General features: G+C 41.3%; 1 protein-coding gene across 5 annotated transcripts in view; it reads left to right on the top strand.

Moving 5' to 3' along the window:
- sytl5 (synaptotagmin-like 5) overlaps positions 1-18,642 on the top strand; it is a 150,822-nt gene that overhangs the window by 96,680 nt on the left and 35,500 nt on the right. For all 5 annotated transcript variants that reach the window (XM_055644588.1, XM_055644587.1, XM_055644590.1 and 2 more), the window contains exons 4-6: positions 4,653-4,768; positions 15,493-15,610; positions 16,462-16,596. In XM_055644588.1, the coding sequence (XP_055500563.1) occupies positions 4,653-4,768; positions 15,493-15,610; positions 16,462-16,596 (369 nt within the window). The remainder of the gene's footprint in view (positions 1-4,652; positions 4,769-15,492; positions 15,611-16,461; positions 16,597-18,642) is intronic.

Here is an 18,642-nt window from a genome sequence, read left to right on the forward strand (position 1 = left end):
TGCTACACACAAATTCACTGATTACTCTCTGGATTTATTTAGCTGTAGGACAGGGCTTCTACAAACTGAAAATTGAATTAAAAAAAAAATCAGCACTGGAATTGTTTGTCAAGTCAGAAAGCATCAGCGGAGACAGAAGGTATTAATGCTTCCGATCAATGAAGCTGCTATAGTCACCTTCTGTCTAATCACATCTCCTGGAAAAAATAAAATGAAAGGAATTAAATGATGGGGTGTTTCTCCTCGTTGTATAATTACCAGGCATTGAATGTGAAAATTCATAATGGTAAGGGAATGGGCTGTCCTTAAAAACATCAGGTGCTGAAAATCTAAAATAAAAAGAAAATCAATTTCTACCGAAGGATTGCAGACCTGAAACAGACTGTCTACCTTGGAGAAACAAGGAACTGCAGTTGCTGGTTTACAAAAAAAGACACAAAGTGCAGGAATAACAGAGGGTATAACAGAGGGTATCTTTCCAGCATTGACTAGCTGCGTTTTTCCAGAATTTTCTGTATCTAACTATACTCGTTTCTGTTCATTTGCTATGATGTCACATTATCCTTAAGCTATATCAAGAGGAATGTTGGGGAAGTCAGTAAGTAAATTTGAAAGCTGATTAAAAAGTAAATTGCTTTATATTGGGCTGCTTTGCATTTTGGGAAAGGCATTCGATAAGTGCTCAATATTATTCCACCTAATGGGGACCAAAATACACAGCAACAGAAACAACGTGTGGGGTTGTGGAAAAATGGAATCTGCAGAGATTGAGAAAGAAAGGTCTGGAAGAAATTGTGCATCTACTGTGATGAAAAGACAGAGAACATAGAACGTGGAACAGTACAGCACAGGATGTATCGCACAATTTCTGCACCAAACATGATGCCAATATAAATTAATCTCAACTGCATAAGCTACGTGATCCATATCCCTCATGACGAAAATGGGGCAAAAGAGGAGGTAAAATAAAGTGGCAGAAAGAGAAGGCTGACATCAATTTGGATGCATTGTGGGACTCCCACCTCGGGGTCAAAAGGTTCATATTTTCAGCACCAGTACTATGCTGTCTGAAGTATCGAAAGATCACTGTACAACAAAACTAATTCTTCAAGCTCTGAGGCAGATAGGATATTTGAATATCAATGTGCAGCCAGTCATCCCAACCTCATACTGGTTCATTAAATAACAAGCCTTGCTCTATTCTGCTGCTGCACAGTGCGGGAATCCATGTAGTCAATTAGTGTCAATGTAAAATTTCAATGATTCAACGATAATTTATTGTCACAGGTAGACTCATGTAGCAGACCTCACTAAAGCAGTACACAAGTGTCACTACATTTTGGCATCGACCAAGTTACAAAGGTTCACTGAATATTCCTATCTCCTGCCTGCCGTCGCACATGACAGCAACCCCCTATGGGTCCCCCTCGTTCTCGCTCTCCGACAGCTTCATTATTTTGTTGAAAATACCTCATGAGTGAGTGTCAAATTAGTTACACTTTCCATCATGTGTTTCTGCAATAATCCATCTATATAGAAGAACACATCAGATATTATAAGGGAAATTTACAAAACAAAATAAATTAAATCAAATAAATAAATTCAATAGGTAAAATAGGATGTAGGGCACGTGATGAACGGAAAATATAATGGTTACACCTAATTTAAAATAATTTGATATTCAATTGCCCTGGAGTGTGATAACACCTTGATCACATTATGATGCAAGCAGGCTGAAGGATTCTAAAATCAATATTTGCCCATGCCACGATAATGACATAGACAACAAGTGAATAGGATGTAGTTATGTATGATTGAGAAATGTTACTGCATTCCAGCCCATTGAATATGGGCACTGCAGCATTTTTAATCAAGATGACTTTTCCAATACAAATATTAACCATATAACCATATAACAATTGCAGCACGGAAACAGGCCATCTCGGCCCTACAAGTCCGTGCCGAACAAATTTTTTTTTTTCCCCTTAGTCCCACCTGCCTGCACTCATACCATAACCCTCCATTCCCTTCTCATCCATATGCCTATCCAATTTATTTTTAAATGATACCAATGAACCTGCCTCCACCACTTTCACTGGAAGCTCATTCCACACCGCTACCACTCTCTGAGTAAAGAAGTTCCCCCTCATATTACCCTTAAACTTCTGTTCCTTAATTCTGAAGTCATGTCCTCTTGTTTGAATCTTCCCTATTCTCAAAGGGAAAAGCTTGTCCACATCAACTCTGTCTATCCCTCTCATCATTTTAAAGACCTCTATCAAGTCCCCCCTTAACCTTCTGCGCTCCATAGAATAAAGACCTAACTTATTCAACCTATCTCTGTAACTTAGTTGTTGAAACCCAGGCAACATTCTAGTAAATCTCCTCTGTACTCTCTCTATTTTGTTGACATCCTTCCTATAATTGGGCGACCAAAATTGTACACCATACTCCAGATTTGGTCTCACCAATGCCTTGTACAATTTTAACATTACATCCCAGCTTCTATACTCAATGCTCTGATTTATAAAGGCTAGCATACCAAAAGCTTTCTTTACCACCCTATCTATATGAGATTCCACCTTCAAGGAACTATGCACGGTTATACCCAGATCCCTCTGTTCAACTGTATTCTTCAATTCCCTACCATTTACCATGTACGTCCTATTTTGATTTGTCCTGCCAAGGTGTAGCACCTCACATTTATCAGCATTAAACTCCATCTGCCATCTTTCAGCCCATTTTTTCCAAATGGCCTAAATCACTCTGTAGACTTTGGAAATCCTCTTCATTATCCACAACACCCCCTATCTTAGTATCATCTGCATACTTACTAATCCAATTTACCACACCTTCATCCAGATCATTGATGTACATGACAAACAACAAAGGACCCAACACAGATCCCTGAGGCACCCCACTAGTCACCTGCCTCCAACCCGATAAAACAGCCATCCACCATTACACTCTGGCTTCTCCCATTCAGCCACTGTTGAATCCATCTTGCTATTCCTGCATTTATACCCAACAGTTGAACTTTCTTAACCAACCTTCCATGAGGAACCTTGTCAAAGGCCGTACTAAAGTCCTTATAGACAACATCCACTGCCTTACCCTCGTCAATTTCCCTAGTAACCTCTTCAAAAAATTCAAGAAGATTAGGCAAACATGACCTTCCAGGCACAAATCCATGTTGACTGTTCCTAATCAGACCCTGTTTATCTAGATGCTTATATATATTATCTCTAAGTATCTTTTCCATTAATTTGCCCACCACTGAAGTCAAACTAACATAGGTCTATAATTGCTAGGTTTACTCTTAGAACCCTTTTTAAACAATGGAACAGCATGCGCAGTACGCCAATCCTCGGGGACTATTCCCGTTTCTAATGACATTTGAAATATTTCTGTCATAGCCCCGGCTATTTCTACACTAACTTCCCTCAATGTCCTAGGGAATATCCTGACAGGACCTGGAGACTTATCCACTTTTATATTTTTCAAATGTGTCAGTACTTCTTTTACTTTGAACCTCATAGTATCCATAGCTACTCTACTAGTTTCCCTTACCTCACATAATTCAATATCCTTCTCCTTGGTGAATACCGAAGAAAAACAATTATTCAATATCTCCCCCATCTCTTTTGGCTCTGCAGATAACTGTCCACTCTGTCTCTCCAATGGACCAATTTTATTGCTCAATGAATTATAGAAAATATTGCTCAATGAATTATAGAAAACTGGATCCTAATTATTTTTTTCATCAATTCTATGAATTAGTGATGTTATAAAATACTTTTCAGTAATATTTGAGCTTGCATTTTTTAACTTATCTTTGTATGCCTTTGAATATAGTATGGATGAGTTGGTTACCGTTTTGTCTCTAAACTTATGCCATCAAATCATGAAGAATAAAATAATCATTAAAATATAGCAACAAAAATAGATGCCATTATCTTTCTGCATTAAATTTCTATTTTTTTTTGTACTGGTTTGGGTTTAGGTTGATTATTGTCATCTGTGCCGAGGTACAGGAAAAAGCTTTGTTTTGCATGAATGCGATCAGATAATATTATACATAGGGTGGCCATGGTAGTGCAGTGGTAGAGTTGCTGCCTTACAGTGCTTGCAGCGCCGGAAACCCGGGTTCGATCCCGACTACGGGTGCTGTCTGTACGGAGTTTGTATGTTGTCCCCGTGACTGCGTGGGTTTTCTCTGAGATATTCGGTTTTCTCCCACACTCCAACGACGTACAGGTATGTAGGTTAATTGGCTTGGTGTATGTGTAAATTGTCCCTAGTGTGTGTAGGATAGTGTTTATGTGCGGGGATCGTTGGTTGGTGTGGACTCGGTGGGCCGAAGGGCCTGTTTCCGCACTGTACCTCTCTAAACTCTAAACATAAATACAATCAAGTCAAACTCAGCTACAATAGGTAGAGCAAAGGGGAAGATAGAGTGTGTCACTATAAAGTATGTTATACAAAATGTGGTATAAATCTCAAGAATATTCAATATATTAAAATGTATTTATCAGTCTTAATAACATTCTATATACTCAGAGACCAACACGCTTATGTTAAAATGTAAAAACAGGATTTTTTTTCCTTGTATGCACCAAAGCTGCAATTACATTGTAAATTTCTTTTTACAGAGAGTTGAGAGAAGTCACTGGTGAATGGTTTTTTGAGGAGAGAGCAAAGCGTTTCCAGTCTGCCTCTGAGGTGGGAAGTGAAATCGTCAAGCAGTCCATCATCAGGAAACCTATAGGTGGGCCTGTCCAACTGTAATGTATGTTTGATGCAATGTGGTTAGGTTATATAAAGTACAGGGAATCCATAGGTGGGATTATCCACCCATAATGGATGTGATATACATGTGGTTGGATGTTACATAAAATATAGAAAACCTGCAGGTGGGACAAACCAGACAAATCTTTTGATATTCGTATTAAAGGGACAATATCAATTTCTTGAATAGATATACACAGTGGTAGAGCTGCAGGTTCAGGTGCGATCCTGACTTCAGGTGCTGTCTGTGCGGAGTTTGCACGTTCTCCCTGTGACCCTGTCGGTTTTCTCCGAGTGCTCTGGTTTCCTTGCACATTCCAAAGATGTCCAGGTTTGTAGATTATTTGGCTCGTGTCTGTTGCCCCTAGTGTGTAGGATAACATAAACCTAGTGTGAGTGGGTGATCGATGGGCAGCATGGACCATTCTTGGTGGGCTGGAGAGCCTGTTTCCACACTACTTTTCAAAACTATAAAAATAAATATGAAATTTTTGAAACATGATAGTGTTTGCAGTCGGTTTGAGTCCAAACACAACGCAGTTATGTAAACTGAGATTATTGTTAAACTTATCTGAATGACCACAAATGTAGAGCTGCATTCACACTGTTTATGTTCCACTGCTGGTCGTGGTTGAAGGCTGGTAAGTCAAAGAGCCATTCAACTCTTTTCTAAATACAGTGGTCGAATGGAGCCAAATTTTAAATAAAGTACAGAGTAATTAAATTAAACCTGGCTTTGCAACGGGGCCCAATATTCAATGCGGCGAGGCATTCAATTAAAGCCATATCTTTGAGATCTTGTGGCCATGCAAATATCATGGCAATTCTGTGAAATGCACCTGTCCATTAGGACTCAGTGAATTAGTTACCAGGATTTGTGAATGGGCCAAACTACATCTAATACCTAGTGCAAACATGAATCTGAAACAAATTGTAATTTCACATTTTTCAATGTATTCAGTGCTGCTGATGGATTGGCACGTGGATATTTTAAATCATAGTAAATATATACAAAAATCTGATCTCGGGTAACATCTATCTGCTATCTATATATTACTAAAACTCTCGTCTTGTTTGTTTGTGAGTGTGTGTCTGAGTGCGAGTCATGCCCTGAATTACGCCAAAATGGTACATGATAGCACTACAATTTTTTGGACCACCTTACTCACCATTGTCCTGTGGTGTGTTGTATCAAGTTTCATTCAGATTGATGGTTTGGTTTTAAATTTTATTTTATTTTTTGCCATTCTTGCTATTGAGGGAGTGCAGCTTAGGTTTACAAGGTTAATTCCCGGGATGGTGGGATTGTCATATGCTGAGAGAATGGAGCAGCTGGGCTTGTACACTCTAGAGTTTAGAATGATGAGAGGGGATCTCATTGAAACATATAGGATTGTTAAGGGTTTGGACACGCAAGAGGCAGGAAACATGTTCCCGATGTTGGTTGAGTCCAGAACCAGGTGCCATAGTTTAGAATAAGGAGTAAGCCATTTAGAATGGAGACAACAAAACACTTTTTTTCACAGAGTGGTGAGTCTGCGGAATTCTCTGCCTCAGAGGGCGGTGGAGGTGGGTTCTCTGGATGCTTTCAAGGGAGAGCTAGATAGGGCTCTTAAAAATAGCGGAGTCTGGGGATATGGGGAGAAGGCAGGAACGGGTTACTGATTGGGGATGATCAGCCATGATCAAATTGAATGGCGGTGCTGGCTCGAAGGGCCGAATGGCCTACTCCTGCACCTATTATCTATTGTCTATTTTTATTAGAAACAATTGTACAGAGATAAAACATTCAGCATCTAAAATTATGCAATTATTGTACAGCTTCATATTTATCCTTATAACCTAAACCATGAAAATGAAAAGAGAAAAGAAAAAGAAAACAAGAAAGAAAAAAGAATAGGTGAAAAGATTGATCGAAAAAAAACAAAAGAAAGTCCCTTAAACTACCAAGGCAGTGTGGCAGAATGATATAGAAATAAGAAGAAAGAAAAAGAAAGGTGGAGATATACCTTGCCCCTCGTCCCCCCCGCCCACCTCACCCAACCCAGCATCGGATTTAAATTTAAATTTGCGTTGCGCCATGCTAAAGTTGTAAGAATTCGGTAAAGGGTGTCCATGTCTTAAGAAATTGATCTGGTTTTTCCGCCAAGACAAGCCTAATGTTTTCCAAATGTAGTGTCTCGGACATGTTTGTGATCCACATCTTCACTGTAGGGAGTGTTGTCTGTTTCCAAAATTTAAGTATTAATTTTTTCGCCGTTATCAGTTCATAGTTAAGGAAACGTCTTTGAAATATCGTTAGCTCAGAACAGGCCTCTGACATACCTAGTGTGATCAATTTTATATCGGGATCCAATTTAGTTTTAAGTATTTTGGAAAAGATATCAAAAATTCCCCTCCAGAAATTTTGTAATTTTGTACAGGAAACAAAAGAATCCGTTATGGTTGTTTCTTGGAGGAGACATTTATCACAGATAGGAGTGACATTTGGGAAGATCTTGTTCAATTTAGACTTTGAATAATAAAGTATATGCAGTATTTTAAATTGTATTAGTGAGTGCCTAACATTAAGAGAACAGTAATGTATATAGGACTTTCCTCTCAACTGTCCTTTGAAATTGTTAAACCCAATTCGTCTTCCCAAGCTCGCCTAATTATTTCCGACGATGAGATATGTGGATTTAAAAGGGTATTATAGAAACATAGACATAGAAACATAGAAATTAGGTGCAGGAGTAGGCCATTCGGCCCTTCGAGCCTGCACCGCCATTCAATATGATCATGGATGATCATCCAACTCAGTATCCCGTACCTGCCTTCTCTCCATACCCCCTGATCCCCTTAGCCACAAGGGCCACATCTAACTCCCTCTTAAATATAGCCAATGAACTGGCCTCAACTACCCTCTGTGGCAGAGAGTTCCAGAGATTCACCACTCTCTGTGTGAAAAAAGTTCTTCTCATCTCGGTTTTAAAGGATTTCCCCCTTATCCTTAAGCTGTGACCCCTTGTCCTGGACTTCCCTAACATCGGGAACAATCTTCCTGCATCTAGCCTGTCCAACCCCTTAAGAATTTTGTAAGTTTCTATAAGAAGATCCCCTCTCAATCTTCTAAATTCTAGAGAGTATAAACCAAGTCTATCCAGTCTTTCTTCATTAGACAGTCCTGACATCCCAGGAATCAGTCTGGTGAACCGTCTCTGCACTCCCTCTATGGCAATAATGTCCTTCCTCAGATTTGGAGACCAAAACTGTACGCAATACTCCAGGTGTGGTCTCACCAAGACCCTGTACAACTGCAGTAGAACCTTCCTGCTCCTATACTCAAATCCTTTTGCAATGAAAGCTAACATACCATTCGCTTTCTTTACTGCCTGCTGCACCTGCATGCCTACCTTCAATGACTGGTGTACCATGCCACCCAGGTCTTGTTGCATCTCCCCCTTTCCCAATCAGCCACCATTTAGATAATAGTCTGCTTTCCCGTTTTTGCCACCAAAATGGATAACCTCACATTTATCCACATTATACTGCATCTGCCAAACATTTGCCCACTCACCCAGCCTATCCAAGTCACCTTGCAGTCTCCTAGCATCCTCCTCACAGCTAACACTGCCCCCCAGCTTAGTGTCATCCGCAAACTTGGAGATATTGCCTTCAATTCCCTCATCCAGATCATTAATATATATTGTAAATAGCTGGGGTCCCAGCACTGAGCCTTGCGGTACCCCACTAGTCACTGCCTGCCATTGTGAAAAGGACCCGTTTACTCCTACTCTTTGCTCCCTGTTTGCCAGCCAGTTCTCTATCCACATCAATACTGAACCCCCAATGCCTTGTGCTTTAAGTTTGTATACTAATCTCTTATGTGGGACCTTGTCGAAAGCCTTCTGGAAGTCCAGATACACCACATCCACTGGTTCTCCCCTATCCACGCTACTAGTTACATCCTCGAAAAATTCTATAAGATTCGTCAGACATGATTTACCTTTCGTAAATCCATGCTGACTTTGTCCAATGATTTCACCACTTTCCAAATGTGCTGCTATCCCATCTTTAATAACTGACTCTAGCAGTTTCCCCACTACCGATGTTAGACTAACTGGTCTGTAATTCCCCATTTTCTCTCTCCCTCCCTTCTTAAAAAGTGGGGTTACGTTTGCTACCCGCCAATCTTCAGGAACTACTCCAGAATCTAAAGAGTTTTGAAAGATTATTACTAATGCATCCACTATTTCTGGAGCTACTTCCTTAAGTACTCTGGGATGCAGCCTATCTGGCCCTGGGGATTTATCGGCCTTTAATCCATTCAATTTACCCAACACCACTTCCCGGCTAACCTGGATTTCACTCAATTCCTCCAACTCCTTTGACCCGCGGTCCCCTGCTATTTCCGGCAAATTATTTATGTCTTCCTTAGTGAAGACGGAACCAAAGTAGTTATTCAATTGGTCCGCCATATCCTTGTTCCCCATTATCATCTCACCTGTTTCTGACTGCAAGGGACCTACATTTGTTTTAACTAATCTCTTTCTTTTCACATATCTATAAAAACTTTTGCAGTCAGTTTTTATGTTCCCTGCCAGTTTTCTTTCATAATCTATTTTTCCTTTCCTAATTAAGCCCTTTGTCCTCCTCTGCTGGACTTTGAATTTCTCCCAGTCCTCCGGTATGCTGCTTTTTCTGGCTAATTTGTACGCATCATCCTTCGCTTTGATACTATCCCTGATTTCCCTTGTTATCCATGGATGTACTACCTTCCCTGATTTATTCTTTTGCCAAACTGGGATGAACAATTTTTGTAGTTCATCCATGCAGTCTTTAAATGCCTTCCATTGCATATCCACCGTCAACCCTTTTAGAATTAATTGCCAGTCAATCTTGGCCAATTCACGTCTCATACCCTCAAAGTTACCTTTCGTTCAGAACCATTGTTTCTGAATTAACAATGTCACTCTCCATCCTAATGAAGAACTCAACCATATTATGGTCACTCTTGCCCAAGGGGGCACGTACAACAAGATTGCTAACTAACCCTTCCTCATTACTCAATACCCAGTCTAAAATAGCCTGCTCTCTCGTTGGTTCCTCTACATGTTGATTTAGATAACTATCCCGCATACATTCCAAGAAATCCTCTTCCTCAGCACCCCTGCCAATTTGATTCACCCAATCTATATGTAGATTGAAGTCACCCATTATAACTGTTTTGCCTTTGTCGCACGCATTCCTAATTTCCTGTTTGATACCATCTCCAACTTCACTACTACTGTTAGATGGCCTGTACACAACACCCACCAGCGTTTTCTGCCCCTTAGTGTTTTGCAGCTCTACCCATACCGATTCCACATCCTCCAAACTAATGTCCTTCCTTTCCATTACATTAATCCCCTCTCTAATCAGTAACGCTACCCCACCTCCTTTTCCTTTCTGTCTATCCCTCCTGAATATTGAATATCCCTGGATGTTCAGCTCCCAACCTTGGTCACCCTGGAGCCATGTCTCCGTGATCCCAACTATATCATAGTCATTAATAGCTATCTGCACATTCAACTCATCCACCTTATTACGAATGCTCCTTGCATTGAGACACAAAGCCTTCAGGCTTGTTTTTACAACACTCTTACCCCTTATACAATTATGTTGAAAAGTGGCCCTTTTTGATTTTTGCCCTGGTTTTGTCTGCCTGCCACTTTTACTTTTCACCTTGCTACCTATTTCTTCTACCCTCATTTTACACCCCTCGGTCTCTACGCTCACACATTTAAGAAACCCTTTCCCTTTAACTCCATCCTCCACTGTCCCATTCGACACCCCACCCCCCTTATTCAGTTTAAAGCCACCCGTGTAGCAGTGGCAAACCTGCCTGCCAGAATGCTGGTCCCACACCTGTTAAGATGCAATCCGTCCCTTTTGTACAGTTCCCCCTTACCCCAAAACAGATCCCAGTGATCTAAGAATCTAAATCCCTGCCCCGTGCACCAGTTCCTCAGCCACACGTTCAGGTCCCGTATCTCCCTGTTCCTGCTCTCGCCAGCACGGGGAACTGGAAGCAAACCGGACATAACAACCCTGGAAGTCCTGCTTTTCAACATTTTTCCGAGCTCTCTATAGTCACGCTGCAGAATATTCATCCCCTTTTTTCCGACATCGTTTGTGCCGACATGCACTACCACTTCCGGATGTTCACCTTCGCCCTTGAGGATTTTCTGCACTCTGTCCGTGACATCCTGGATCCTGGCACCGGGAAGGCAGCACACCATCCTCGCATCCCGTCTGTTGCCGCAGAAACCCCTGTCCGTACCTCTCACGATGGAGTCTCCCACTACAATGGCCTTGCCTGCCTTAGGCCTTTTTGGTTTTGGCTCAACAGCCCTATTCGCATCACAGGCCAGTCCGCCGCTCACGTCTTCTGTCCCAACAGCTTCTAAGCGGATGAACCTGTTTACAAGAGGTACACCACCCGGGGACGTTGGCATTCCATGCTTCCCTCCCTTTCTCACTGTCTCCCACCTTCTCTCTTCCAGTACCTTAGGTGTAACAATCGTACTGTAGGACTTGTCAAGGAACAACTCAGTTTCTCGTACGAACCGGAGGTCATCCACTTGCTTCTCCAGTTCCCCAACATGGCCCTTCAGGAGCTCTACCTGGATGCATTTTTCGCATTTGTAGCAGCCAGAGGCACCAGCGGTGTCCTTGACCTCCCACATACTGCAAGCATCACACTGAATCAGCTTGCTTGACATCTCCTTCTTTGGTCTCTCCCTCTCAAGCGTATTGCGTGGTCTCCTCTCCTCAGCCTCCTCGCCGAAGACTCTCGAGCCAAAGACTCACACTTTTCTCACAGGGCACTTCCCTCACTAGGCTGCTCACTCACTGCTGCTCGCAAAGAGCTGTCCTGCTTAAATTGACTGATAAATTGCCTGATTTACCAATTTACAAAGCAAATTCCTCAGTTTTCAACTGTTTTCACCCCTCTCCTCCCCCTTGGGCTAGAGCCAATCAGTCGTATCTCTTGCTAATCTGTTGCTGCTGTTGTTCCTCCCAAATCCACAGCAGTTATAGAAGTACGATATTAACTTATTTGAATCCGCCTTTCTGTTCAGGCATTCATCTAGTATATCTGGACCCATGGAGTGACAATCTTGTATTTTCACATAGTCTCGTATTTGAAGATATCTGAAGTATTGACTACCTTTCAAATGATATTTCAACTGTAATTCTTGAAACTAGAGGAAGGTCCCCATCTCATAAAGGTCTCACAGCTTTTTAATTCCTAAGCTTTCCCATTGTACAAATGCCTTGTCCAAAGTAAACGGTTTAAACGAGGGATTATTGGCGATTGGTAAAAGGAGAGATACATTTCTCAATTTAAAGGTTGATTTCAACTGTTTCCAGATTCGTAAAGGTGCTATGGATTATCGGATTTTTCTCATACGTTGATTTCTTCAGATGTATTGGAGAGAGAAGAATCGTACCTATATTGAAAGGCAAACAATCTTCCTTCTCCATTTTTAACCAGTTTACTTGTTGGCATGTATCGTCCATCCAATAGATTAAATTTTTAATATTAGTTGCCCAGTAATAAAGAAGAAAATTAGGGAGAGCCAATCCACCGATTTCTTTATGTTTACATAAATGTCGTTTGTGAATTCTGTGAGCTTTATAATCCCAGATAAAGTTTGTAATCATAGAGTCGAGTTTTTTTTTTAAGTTTTTCGGGAGGAAAATCGGTATTGATTGAAATAGGTATAGGAGTTGTGGAAGGAAAATCATCTTTATGGCATTTACTCTACCTATAAGGGAAATCGGAAGTGTTTTCCAAAATTGAATAAGGGCATTTAGTTTGGTGATTAACGGTGGAAAATTTGCTTGAAATAAGGAAGGATATTTTATAGTCACGTAGACTCTAAGATATTTAAATTTTTCCATAGCAATTCTAAAGGGAAATTTTAGGAGGTGTGAAGAGTCTTGAGGTTTTATCGGCATAATTTCACTTTTGTTCCAGTTTATTCTATACCCTGAGAAGAAACCGAATTGTTTTATGAGATTTAGTATATTTGGGATACTTATTTGGGAGTTAGTAATATATAATAGTACATTGTCTGCATATAACAAAATCTTATTATTAGTATATTTAGTATTATAGCCATGAATTCTCAGATGTACTCTTATACTTTCAGCTAAGGGTTCTATAGCAATGGCAAATAACATTGGTGATAATGCACACCCCTGTCTATTTCCCCTGGATAATTGAAATTTAGGTGAGAGAGTTTGATTAGTCAATACTCTGGCAGTCGAATTGTTATATAACAAATTTATTCATGAAATAAAATTTTCTCTTAATTGGAATTTTTGCAATAATGTGAAGAGATATTCCCATTCTACTTGGTCAATTGCTTTTTCTGCATCTAAGGAAATAATTGATAAGTCTTTGTTTATCGTTCCGTGTGAGTACATTATATTAAACAAGCGTCTCAAGTTATTGAACTAATGTCTTTTGGGTATATGTGTTGGCGGACCAAGGAATCAAAGGGCAAAAATCGAATCTGAAAATGGAATCTGACATACACCCGGCCAGCCACACACACACACGGCCACAGAGTTTTAATATATAACTAGACCAAGTGCAGACCCGTTGGGTCTGCTCCCCCAACGCAGCCGTACCCTACCGGTAGCCCCCACGGGAGACGTGGTCCTCCAACTCAAGCCGTCCCCGAACATAAGATTCCAGCATTCAGCAGTGCGGCTGTTTTTAAATGGCATCTTTGAGGCGAGAGACGGGCGCCAGCAGCTGTTATGGTCGCTGACCAGCAGGAGGCGACAAAATGAGTGAGTGGGGGGGGGGGGGGGGGAAGAAGGATTTTATTAAAAATGCGTACATAAACACGACAAAATTTAATGAGGAGTGGATACTTGGAATGAAAAGTGAAATCTCTACCGAAATGGAAAAAATCTATGTGTTTCTGGGTCTGGTGTTGGCGTCAGGCAGAAGCGCACACACACACAGTTTTAAAGATAGATAGATAGATAGATAGATAGATAGATAGATAGATAGATAGATAGATAGATAGATAGATAGATAGATAGATAGATAGATAGATAGATAGATGTTAAATTGTTTAATGTTGCGTTTCACTTTTATTGGTATGCTGCAATGGCAACTCAAATTTCATTACACCAATTGGTGTACGTGACAATAAATGTCCTTTGTCCTTTGCCGTTACAATGTTGCAAATCACAGGACACTGAGTCCTGATAGCAAATGCAATTGGATTTTTTGTTAAGTTTTCAGTCCAGAATTTTTGAATTTTTATACAAAAAAACAAATGAGTGCGCTATAGTAGCTTCTTGAGATCAGCATTTATCACAAATAGTTGAGACGTAGGAAAAAGTTTACTTATTTTGGTTTTTGAATAGTATAATCTGTGTAAGATTTTGAATTTCATTTCTCACCAACAGGGCAACCCCACCCCCTCTGCCCACCTATCTGTCTTTTCGATAGGAGGTATACCCTTGAATATTCAGTTCCCAGCCCTGGCCCTCTTGCAACCATGTCTCAGTAATTCCAACAACATCATACTTGCCAGTTTCTAACTGAGCCTCAAGCTCGTCCACTTTATTCCTTATACTTCACGCATTCATATACAACACTTTGACCTCCGTATTCACTTCCGCCCTCGCACCGCTCGCAATTGGCCCTGACCTTACTCTGTTGTCCATTCTCGAGCTTTCCTTCCCATTAATTCGAGAATCTTTTGTAATTTATTCTGTAGCCACTTCCCCTTCAACTCCATCTTTATACTCCCAATTTGTCAATCCCTCCCCCCCACTACTTATCTTAAACCCGCACGTGTAGCCCTAGCAAACCTGCCTGTCAGTCCCCCTCCAGTTAAGGTGTAACCCGTCCCTTTTGTACAGGTCACCCCTCCCCAGAAGAGATCCCAGTGATCTTCTATAAATCTAAATCCTTGCTCCCTGCTCCAGCCCCTCAGCCACACATTCAGATCCCCTATCTCCCTGTTCCTATCCTCACTAGCACGAGGTACTGGAAGCAATCCAGAGATAACCACCCTGGAAGTCCGGCATTTTAATCTTCTGCCCAACTCTCTGAAGTCATATTGGGGAACCTCCATCCTCTTCTTCCCGATGTCGTTTGTGCGTATGTGCACAACTACTGCCGGCTCTTCACCTCAGGGCCCTCAGTCGTGTCTGCACATTTGGGGGAGGGTTGCCTTTGGCGATTTTCAGATCGTCATTTTTATCTCATACTTACGTGTGTACTTGAATGGCCTCACAACGGGGACCCAACAGGTCCATGGGTAAGTTTTGTTCTATTTTACAAACGGCTCCACGGGTCGTCTATTCGCTTTATGAACTTTAATTTACTTTCTACCATCAACGCCGGATGTTTGAACGCGGCATTCGCGCCTGCACAGTGCGCTCCCACTTGCCGGGCCCTTCAGCCACGCCTGAGCAGTTGGCGCCTGCGCAGTTGGGGAAGGGTTGCCGGGCGTACTTCACTGCTGTCACAACGAGGACCTAAACTGCAGACACTACTTTACAAAAGAAAGACACAAAGTGCCGGAGTACTCGTTGAAGTACATTACTTAATTTGTAGTCATGTTTATGGCACTCTCTGGAAACAACAGAGATTATTTTCAATGCAATAGAAATGCAGCTTATTTTTTTCATTCCTATTAGAGGCCAAGACTGAACAATCAAAGGGAAAAACACATCAGAAAAATATAGAGGACCCTTCAAAGAGCTCTACAACCAAAAATGAGAAGAAAATAGTTCCAGATGCATTTAAAAGGTTGAGGTAAGTAATGGAACAACCTGAAGGAGCTGCTGCATTTTCTGCATGAAATCTCTCTCAGAGAGGTTCAATGGTTCTTTATTGTCATGTATGCACTGCACAGTTAAATTCTTGCACCTGTTGCCATATTATGTCACCATTTATAAAAGAAAAAGTCTAAGGTCTGGTCCACATGCTGGATGTACTGGAGCACCCCTGACCCAGGTAAGTCCCAGGCTGCTGCAGGGCTTCCTCTGTCACCCTTGACCAGCTCAGCCTGCCAACGACATCCCTCGCTGCTGGAGTCAACACCCCCGGTCCCTCTCCTACCGGCCCACTCCATGGTAGTGGCATGATGGAGGTTAGTTATTTATCTTCGTTCAACGAGCTACAATTGTTGTTGAATACAGGCTGAATAATATTCAATCCATCCAAATACAACAAATGGCTGATACGACTTTAAAAATGAATGAAAGGAATAAATACAAATATAGGGTGGCACAGGACGCAGCTGGTTGAGCTGCTTCCTCACAGTCCCAAAGACCCGGGTTCAATCCTGACCGCGGGTGCTGTCTGTGTGACGTTTGCACGTTCTCCCTGTGACTGCGCGGGGCTCCCCCGGGTCCACTGGTTTCCTCCAATGTCCCAAAGATGTGCGGGTTTGGAGGTTAACTCACCCTCTGTAAATTACCTCTAGTGTGCAGGTAGTGGATGAGCAACACGGAGCTAGCGTGAACGGGTGATCAATGGGCAAACGGGCTTGAGCCCTGTTTCTGTGTTGTGTCAATTCAATCAATACACATGACCCATGCCCCAATTCCCCCAACTATCATTATGGGATTGTGCTCATCTTTCAACAATTTTCTTTCTGACAGAAACCGTGGCAAATCTAACCTGAAGGCACTGAATGATCAAGGACTGGACACAAAGTCGGAGGATGGAAGAAGCAATGGCTATGCAGGCTCGGACTTTGAAATGGATAGCACACATTCTACAACTCGCTCTGGCAGGTAATGGATAGCATTGTTGGACTTGTAATACATTGCAGGCTGCTATTTGTTTTAATTCCGTGCTTCAATTGCATAATGGCCTGGAGGTTATTATATATGCTGCCATACCTTAATTTTTACCTCAGTTGTTGACCTTTACAAATATTTCTAAAATGCACTGAGTCGAATGGCATTTTATAATGTGAAATTGATTGCAAAATGCATTAAATCAGCCTGTTGTACAAAGTAACTGCTTTTATTTAGCCAGTTATATGTCGCATCAAAGACCTGACTCACTGCATCAGAATTCCCTCTGGTGATGGTGGAGGAAATGCTTATGTACAGGATGATCTTAAAACAGAAAAAAAATATGCCCACAGGATTCTTCACATCTAAATTAAAAGTCTTTCCACTAATGAAATGTTTTACACTTTCCACCAAATGCTTTCTGGCATTTTTTTAATTAAAAATTAATTCAAGTCTCGTAACTTTATTAAATGAGTACTTTGGAATGGAAACCTTATCAACAATATTTTTACCCACAATAACTGATGACTTGTAGAGGTACAAGGTAGATTGTTCAGCCAAATAGACACAGAGTGCTGGAGTAGGTGGATGTTATGGGTCGGGGCCCTTCGTCTGGCTTTAGAGATACAGTGCGGAAACAGGTTCTTCAGCCCACCGAGTCCTACACACTGTCCTACACACTAGGGACAATTTACATTTTACCGAAGCCAATTAACCTACAAACCTGCACGTCTTTGGAGTGTGGCAGGAAACAGTAGCACCCAGAGAAAACCCACTCAGTCACAGGGAGAATGTACAAACTCTGTACACACAGTACCTGGCGTCAGGATCGAACCCAGGTCTCTAGTGCTGTGAGGCAGCAACTCTACCTGCGCCGCTGCGCCACTGTGCTGCCCCTGAGACTAAGAAAGAAAACTGATAAATACATAGATTGTTCAGCCAGTTATTCCAAACACTTAATCTTATTTTTTTCCAAAGATAGACACCAAGTGTTGGAGTAACTAGCGGGTCAGGCAGCATATCTGGAGAAAAAGGATGGGTGACGTTTTGGGTCGGGACCCTTATTCAGAATGTAGAATGTTTCTACAATATTATTTTTTTTCCAGTTCTTTTTGGATGAACTCAAAATGTTCTGAATGCTCCTGGATTCTCTTTCCTACCTGACAATACTGACTGGGGTTGGATTATCTATATTTGTCTCCTTCTGGCTATCCTGTCATGATTCAAACTTTCATGTGTGGCATCCTAGAAAGTATCGGCAGCTTATTTGTCCACCTACGCATAACTTTCAATAGGAATAACTAGATAGCAGAAAACACCAAATTGTTCCAATCCTCAGCCCACTGAATACAAGACCAGACTGTATGATCAATCCATTTCTAATATATTTATGACTCACTGGGCCATGAAATTATGAAATGAAACAAAGTGTGCTTACAGAGCAGAACATTATTATTATTTTCTTAAGAAATGCTTCATTCCTTTGGATACTTGGAGTATTGTGTGCATTTCTGCTCGCTCCATTACAGGAAGAATGTGGAGGCGTTGGAAAGGGTGTTATTACTTCTATTATTTATTATGTAAAATAATATGTGTGTTATGATTGTGTTTATAATTTGTTTGGTTGTTTTGTTGTTCCGCGAGCATTGCCACTTTCATTTCACTGCACATCTCGTATGTGTATGTGACAAATAAACTTGACTTGACTTGACTTGACTTGAGAGGAGATTTACCAGAATGATGCCTGGACTAGGGGGTATTAGCTACAGGGAGAAGTTGGACAGACATGAATTGTGTGCTCTGGAATGCCAAAGGTTGCGGCAGACCTGATAGAATTATATAAAATTATGAGAGGCATACATTGGGTAGACAGTCAGAACCTTTTCCCCAGGATAGAATAGAAGAGGGCATAGGTCTAAGCTGAGAGGGGCAAAGCTAATGTTATCCAACATTTTAAGAAAGGCGGGAGAGATAAAACAAGGAATTATGGACCAGTTAGCCTGACATCGGTGGTGGGGAAGATGCTGGAGTCAATTATAA

The sequence above is a fragment of the Leucoraja erinacea genome, chromosome 13, assembly GCF_028641065.1.
Source record: "Leucoraja erinacea ecotype New England chromosome 13, Leri_hhj_1, whole genome shotgun sequence".
NCBI classification, from domain to species: Eukaryota; Metazoa; Chordata; class Chondrichthyes; order Rajiformes; family Rajidae; genus Leucoraja; species Leucoraja erinaceus.